Source organism: Rhagoletis zephyria, unplaced genomic scaffold (assembly GCF_001687245.7).
Source record: "Rhagoletis zephyria isolate East Lansing unplaced genomic scaffold, Rhagoletis_zephyria_1.1 Rzeph_scaffold_03340, whole genome shotgun sequence".
NCBI lineage: Eukaryota > Metazoa > Arthropoda > Insecta > Diptera > Tephritidae > Rhagoletis > Rhagoletis zephyria.
Window position 1 is genome coordinate 1 of NW_016160423.1, and position 7,745 is coordinate 7,745.

General features: G+C 47.2%; 2 protein-coding genes across 2 annotated transcripts; both read left to right on the forward strand.

Annotated features, from left to right (window-relative positions):
- The first annotated feature begins 462 nt into the window (after positions 1-462).
- Positions 463-1,725, forward strand: LOC108368818 (uncharacterized). Its single transcript, XM_017623732.1, has one exon. It carries the CDS (start codon positions 463-465, stop codon positions 1,723-1,725), a length of 1,263 nt encoding a protein of 420 aa, XP_017479221.1.
- Positions 1,726-2,007: 282 nt separating this feature from the next.
- LOC108368819 (uncharacterized) lies at positions 2,008-2,649 on the forward strand. The gene has a single exon (XM_017623733.1). The coding sequence runs from the start codon at positions 2,008-2,010 to the stop codon at positions 2,647-2,649; it is 642 nt and encodes a 213-aa protein (XP_017479222.1).
- The last annotated feature ends 5,096 nt before the right edge of the window (positions 2,650-7,745 follow it).

Genomic DNA, 7,745 nt, shown 5'->3' on the forward strand with positions numbered 1-7,745 from the left:
CGCTGACACTACAGCCAAAGAAGCTGCCCAAGAACCCTTACCCTTCAGTACACATTTTACCAACTATTGGTGCGAACGACTGTGTGTAAGATTCCCTATTAATTAGTCTGTAACCATCGGATGCACCCTGTGGTGTATAAACTTGGCATGTTGGTTGGTTGAAATCCATTTATTATTGTCATTCACATACATACATTGTCAAATCCTTTTTCCTATTGTGCTTTCTTCTGGAATTTTCTGCTGTTCGGAATAAACGTGTTCGCAAAGGTGTAAGCTGATCTTTTTACTTGACATAATTTATGGTGCCTCCTGTGAGGTATAGAATACTTTTAACCCAAATTGTTTTGACGGTTTATGCCAAAGAGGACACAATTGTGATCGGATTGTGGGCCATTGCATCGATACTTGTGGATTTGCTGGCACACACGGTTTACGTCACAATTATCACATTGCTTCAGCACAATGACGGAAATAAATCTGAGGAAGTTTCACGCATCAGCAATTTCTCGCCTTATGGATCAGGTCCGAAAGGCAGGAACAGGTGAATTGGACTCCGCGAAGGCTGAGCAAATGCTGAAGTCCGCTAGTGGTCATTATGACCGCATGTTGCAGAATCACGAAACATTAATTCGCTCGGCCAAAGACGAGGAGCTTGAGGTACATACATCTTGGTGGCATTCCACTGAAGAAATGTACAACGAGTTATGTGCAAGTCTTCTGCGTCTACGTAGAGTGCAAGTTAATCCTGGAGACTCCGTCATCCAGCGTAAGGGAGATTCGCCTATTGAGTTGAAACTCGAGCCATTAAACATTCCAACCTTTGACGGAGCGCTGCACAATTGGTTGACCTTTAAGGACGCCTTTGAAACATTAGTGCACAACAGGGATTTACCGCCAGCATATAAACTCGGTAAATTGCGTCAAGCTGTGCCATCAGCATCGGTTCCTCTGGTGGGTGGTCTGTATTCGGGAGGTTACAAGGAATTGTGGCGAGCATTAAATGAGCGGTATGATAACCCCAAGCAGTTAGCAGAAGTACATGTCGCTCGCTTCCTCAACCTCGCACCAGTGTCGGAGGACTCTGCAAAGACGCTGCTGAATATCGTCGATGTAGTGAGCGAGTCCCTGCGTGCATTGACTGTTATGAAATTGCCAGTGACTGAGTGGGACGCATTGACAGTACCCATTGTATTCTCGAAACTTCCATCTGTAACACAGCATGAGTGGTGCATGCACTGTTCTCCGACTGAGATAAGCAGCTTAACAGATTTATTGAAATTTCTGGAGAAGAGAGCGCACAGTCTTTCCACAGAGCTTGTACGGGTGCGTCCCGGCTCTGAACCAGGGGTAGGACGTCAGCAAGGGCGATCGTCATCAGCACGTGCAGTTAAATGCAATTTAGCGTCCGAGAATTCTAAGTGTCCATACTGCCAGGGTGCTCACAAGATCATACGTTGTCCAAGAATATTAGATTTGCCGCCAGAAAAACGATTTGAGGCCCTAAGAAAGTCTGGTCTGTGCTTTAATTGTTTAGGACAAGGGCATTTATCCAACCAGTGCTCTTCAGGTGGATGCCATAAGTGCGGACGCAAACACAATACAATTTTCTGCCGCGATTCTCCAAACACTGCAGCAGCTGCGGCATCGAAGGCCGCCATGCCTGCCACGTCCAATCCCCCATCGTCGCAGGTTAAGTCATCTACGCCCACATCATCATCTTTATGACTATCCGAATCGGCAATTGGCTGCCATACTCAAGGTGGGCATACCACGCTCCTGGCAACAGCATGCGCGTACATTTCCGGCACTAACTCAGGAAAACGTTTAGCTCGGATCTTGTGCGATCCCGGATCACAAGTAAGCTTTATATCAGAAAGTTTTGCTAACAGTCTAAATCTTCACAGAAGTGCGTACGACGTCTTGGTGGAAGGTATTGGCGCCTTCTCATGTACGCGCACAAAGGGTGTGGTACAAATTACGATTGAATCAACACATTCTGACTTCGCAATGGCGATTGAAGCATTAGTTATCACGTCGATTACCTCGGTCATTCCGGCAGCGCAGATCGATGTGAAACGTTATAAACATTTGGCTGGTCTGCACATGGCAGATCCAAATCTTGGTACACCAGGCGTCATCGACCTATTATTAGGGGCCGATTTTTGGGGTCTCATCTTGGAAGGAGACATCATTCGTGGTGGGCAGAACGAACCTCATGCTCAACTTACGCGGTTGGGTTGGGTCATCTTCGGTCCAACATCCACAGCCAACCACGACATACCTAGCTTGCAGTCATATCGTGCTCAGATTTTGGAAGATAGTCGTTTAGATGCAATTTTGAGTAACTTCTGGAAGCTGGAAGATGAGCCTGCGGGCACTGATACTGTTGATGACGAGAGCGAGCTGATATTTTCGAAGACACACACGCGTACTCCGGAGGGCCGCTACATGGTACGCCTCCCGATACGGGGTGATGCCTCAGAGCTGGGCGATTCATATTATAATGCCGTACGACAGTTTCATCGTTTGGAGCGCCGGCTGACGGTCGATAAAGACATGCGTGATAAATATATAGAGTTCATGAGGGAGTACATCGAATTGGGTCACATGGAACCCGTGGATAACCCAGGTGATCACTCCCGTACATAATACATTCCGCATCATGCGGTGACAGAGAAATTCCGCGTCGTTTTTAACGCATCGGCGCGAACTTCTAATGGCGTCTCGCTTAACGAAATACAATTGGTGGGACCCAGTCTTCAAGACCCTTTGATTAACATTATACTTCGCTTCCGGAGATACCCCGTCGCTCTTACGGCGGATGTGGAAAAGATGTTTCGTCAAGTTCTGGTAGCTCCAAAGGACCGAGATCTACAACGAATTCTTTGGCGAGAAGCACCGGCCGAGGACATAAGAGTATATCGTCTTAAAACTGTGACATATGGAATGGCATGCAGCCCGTACAACGCGGTACGCTCATTAAATCAGTGCGCGATAGACAACTACAATCGGGTGAGTGATCATAATCAGGCCATAACCGCACGTAACACCATACTGTCTTCATTTTACGTGGACGATTTTCTCACAAGCTGTGCTGATACTCAGGAAGCAATTACCTTGGCGAATGCGGTGGATACGATTCTATCATCTGGATGCTTCAAACTACGTAAGTGGAATTCGAACAAGTCAATGGTTCTTCAGCATTTCATGGACTCCCCATTACCTGCGGAGCGAGATATCGACGCCCCTATAGCAACCGTGCTGGGTCTACGTTGGGATCCAGTTACAGACGATTTGCTCTTTAAGGTCGCGGTAAACCAACATAGCGGTCTGCTGACTAAGCGACAGGTGTTAAGCGAAGTAGCCCAACTATTCCACCCAACGGGGTTTTTGGCACCGGTAGTGATTTCCGGAAAAATTTTCATCCAGACGCTTTTGTTGGCGGGTATTTCTTGGGATGAACCCCTCCCCAGCGACCTATATNTTTCGACCCAACGGGGTTTTTGGCACCAGTAGTGGTTTCCGGCAAAATTTTCATCCAGACGCTTTGGTCGGCGGGAATTTCTTGGGATGAACCCCTCCCCAGCGACCTATATGAAGCTTGGATTAAATTTCGCAGTAGTCTTCCTACACTCAATAGCGTACGTGTACCTCGATGGCTGGGTATGAATGCAACCGAGCGTACAACACTCTGTGGATTTTGCGATGCCAGTCAGAAGGCTTACGCTGCGGTGGTGTATACGCATACCCTTAAGGCTGATGGCCTTTCGCGGGTATCTCTCCTCACCGCACGGACTAAAGTTGCACCGTTAAGGGGTGCTACAATACCCAGACTTGAACTGTGTGCAGCACTTTTATTGGCAAAAATTATTCCCGATGCTAGGGTAGCGTTAAACTTAGTAGACTCCACCTTCCACCTCTTGTCGGACTCAACAATTACCCTCTGCTGGATGCGCAAGCAACCCTCGATCCTCAAACCCTATGTTGCTAACCGGGTCCGCCAAATACAGGAACTCACCGCCATCGATCATTGGCACTACGTACGGTCGGCACAGAATCCGGCTGATTGCGCAAGCCGTGGTTTAACCTCATCAGAGATTTTGGTCCATGATTTATGGTGGGAAGGCCCGGCTTGGTTGCGGGAGAAGCAAACATTGTTTGATCCAGAACCGGTATTAAGGGACGATGAGCGCACCACTGTACAAAGTGAGGAGAAGGTTCAAATATCTACCTTTATTATTTCGCTACCGCTCCAGCTTACGACTCGGCTCTTGGATGGCCGAATTATACCCCTAGCACAACGGTTTAGCTCACTGAAGAAACTCGTTCGGACTACAGCTTTAATTCGGCGTTGGTTACCAAAGCAACGGCCGTTCCGGCAAGGTGTAGTGACAACCCGGAGATGGATGCTGCCTTACAAGCGCTAATACGTATCGATCAATCCACAGCTTTCTCAAAGGATATAAGCTGTTTACGTGAGAGAATAACGCTGCCCAACTCTAGTCCATTGGTACCATTCAATCCCTATTTGGATGATTATGATATCGTTAGAGTCGGCGGCCGCATTAAAAATTCGGCATTGTTAGAAACGCAACGTCACCCGATAATATTGCCGAAGGTAAGCGATTTGGTTGGACTTCTTATACAGGAAGTTCACAGTCAAACACTCCACGGCGGTGCTCAGTTAATGCTACAGACTCTCCGTTATAGATATTGGATTTTGCATGCACGGCAAGCAGTCAAAAGCTTAATACATAAATGTGATATTTGTAGAAGGCATCGTGGCATTACCTTCACTCAACAAATGGCTTCACTGCCCCGACAAAGAGTCACAGGTACGCGGCCGTTCATTGCATCTGGCGTTGATTACTGTGGTCCTTTTACGCTTCGGATTTGGACGAAGCGATCCCGTTGCACAGTAAGGACATATTTGGCAATTTTCGTATGTATGGCAACCAAGGCCGTGCATATCGAGGTGGTAGACGATCTCTCATCAATTGCCTTCATAGATGCGTTCACCCGCTTCATTAGTAGGCGTGGTCCCTGTCTTGACCTGTATAGTGACAATGCTACAACGTTTGTTGGTGCTAACCGTTTTTTGAAGGAAGACCTGGCTGCCTGGCAGAATCAGCAAAATCAACAATCCCTCGCGAACCTTGGGACTCGTTGGCATTTTATTACACCCAGTGCCCCTCATCAAGGTGGGCTGTGGGAGGCGGCGGTAAAATCCGCGAAACGGCATCTGGTGCGGCTTATTGGTACCCAGGCGATGTGGTATACGCAGTTGCAAACTCTAGCGGCCCGCATTGAGGCGTGCCTGAATTCGCGCCCACTCATTCCACTGTATGATGACCCTGAGGACAAATATGCTCTAACTCCAGGGGACTTTCTCATTGGAGCCCCGCTCCTGGCAATACCAGAACCGGAGCTGGGGGAAGTTCCAGTAAATCGTTTGAAACATTGGCAGTGGCTTCGACGCATTCATCAACAGTTCTGGCGCAGGTGGAGTGATGAGTATTTGTCAACCCTGCAAACTAGGAGCAAGTGGCGACAACGGGCGGAAAACGTTCAAGTTGGTGACATTGTATTGGTCAAGCATGAGAACCTACCCCCTACCCACTGGCGACTTGGGCGCATCACGGAGGTTCATGTTGGCAGCGATGGCTTGGCGCGTAACGTAACGCTGAATACGGCGCATGAGCCGTGCAGCCGGGCAGTGCAAAACTTTGCCTTTTGCTACACCCTGATGATATCGAAGCTGAAGCTGCGACCGGGCAGGATGTGTAAGATTCCCTATTAATTAGTCTGTAACCATCGGATGCACCCTGTGGTGTATAAACTTGGCATGTTGGTTGGTTGAAATCCATTTATTATTGTCATTCACATACATACATTGTCAAATCCTTTTTCCTATTGTGCTTTCTTCTGGAATTTTCTGCTGTTCGGAATAAACGTGTTCGCAAAGGTGTAAGCTGATCTTTTTACTTGACAGACTGCTTTCTCTGCACGTATGTATAAGCATGCACCATACGCGGCCAAACTTGCATCACAAAAGGCATGTATCTGTACATCGGCANTCGCGCCCACTCATTCCACTGTATGATGACCCTGAGGACAAATATGCTCTAACTCCAGGGGACTTTCTCATTGGAGCCCCGCTCCTGGCAATACCAGAACCGGAGCTGGGGGAAGTTCCAGTAAATCGTTTGAAACATTGGCAGTGGCTTCGACGCATTCATCAACAGTTCTGGCGCAGGTGGAGTGATGAGTATTTGTCAACACTGCAAACTAGGAGCAAGTGGCGACAACGGGCGGAAAACGTTCAAGTTGGTGACATTGTATTGGTCAAGCATGAGAACCTACCCCCTACCCACTGGAGGCTTGGGCGCATCACGGAGGTTCATGTTGGCAGCGATGGCTTGGCGCGTAACGTAACGCTGAATACGGCGCATGAGCCGTGCAGCCGGGCAGTGCAAAACTTTGCCTTTTGCTACACCCTGATGATATCGAAGCTGAAGCTGCGACCGGGCAGGATGTGTAAGATTCCCTATTAATTAGTCTGTAACCATCGGATGCACCCTGTGGTGTATAAACTTGGCATGTTGGTTGGTTGAAATCCATTTATTATTGTCATTCACATACATACATTGTCAAATCCTTTTTCCTATTGTGCTTTCTTCTGGAATTTTCTGCTGTTCGGAATAAACGTGTTCGCAAAGGTGTAAGCTGATCTTTTTACTTGACAGACTGCTTTCTCTGCACGTATGTATAAGCATGCACCATACGCGGCCAAACTTGCATCACAAAAGGCATGTATCTGTACATCGGCATCAGGCATTAGCATGTATGTATCTGTCAAAACTAAATCGCGCGACTAATTCATATTCGCTGCAAATGTTCAGCCACGCTGTTTGAATAGACTGTGAAGGGCTCTCGTCCCAATGCAATTTTTCCTTCCAAAGGTACTGTAAGAAAATTTTTGCCTTGGCCACCACAGGCCCGATTAAACCCAGGGGGTCGTATAGTCTAGCAATTGTTGATAAGATTGTACGCTTAGTTATCTTACCTGGAGTTAAAAAGGGCAAAAACGAAAATATAAAGGTGTCTGAGTTAGGCTCCCAAACCAACCCAAGCGTCTTTGTAACACTAGTGCCATCATTAAACTTCAGGAAGTCTTGCCTGTCATGATCAGCGACATCCACCAAAACCCGATCGTCGTTTGAGCACCATTTCCTCAATTGAAATTTTCCCAAAGAAAGCAGTGCCTTTGTTTCATTTAAAATTACACGAGCTTCTTCCACGGAGTTTGCACCAAAAATCATGTTGTCTACATAAAAACCTTTACAAATAGTTTCAGCTCCAATTGGATATACATGACCCTCATAGATGGCGAGCTGCTGCATGGCTCGAATGGCTAGAAAGGAGGCAGGCTTCGTACCATAAGTGACGGTATCTAGTCTAAAAAAACGAAATGGTTCATTAGGAGTGTCCCTCCATATTATGCACTGTAAATAATTATCTGGATATGACAGAGATTTTGCATATATCTGCGGTAAGAGCAATCTTGAATGTACGAAATTGTAGAAGAGTGTCAAAAAGGGAAGGTTGAATGGTAGGCCCTGCCATCAATATTGAATTTAACGAACGTCCGTTGGTAGTTGGTGCAGGACCATCAAACACCACCCGCAATTTGGTTGTCGTGCTGTCGGCCTTAAATACACAGTGATGTGGCAAAAAATGTACCG

Excerpts from the sequence above, each read along its gene's own strand:
- LOC108368818 (XM_017623732.1), top strand. The coding sequence starts at position 463 with ATGACGGAAATAAATCTGAGGAAGTTTCACGCATCAGCAATTTCTCGC.
- LOC108368819 (XM_017623733.1), top strand. The coding sequence starts at position 2,008 with ATGGCGATTGAAGCATTAGTTATCACGTCGATTACCTCGGTCATTCCG.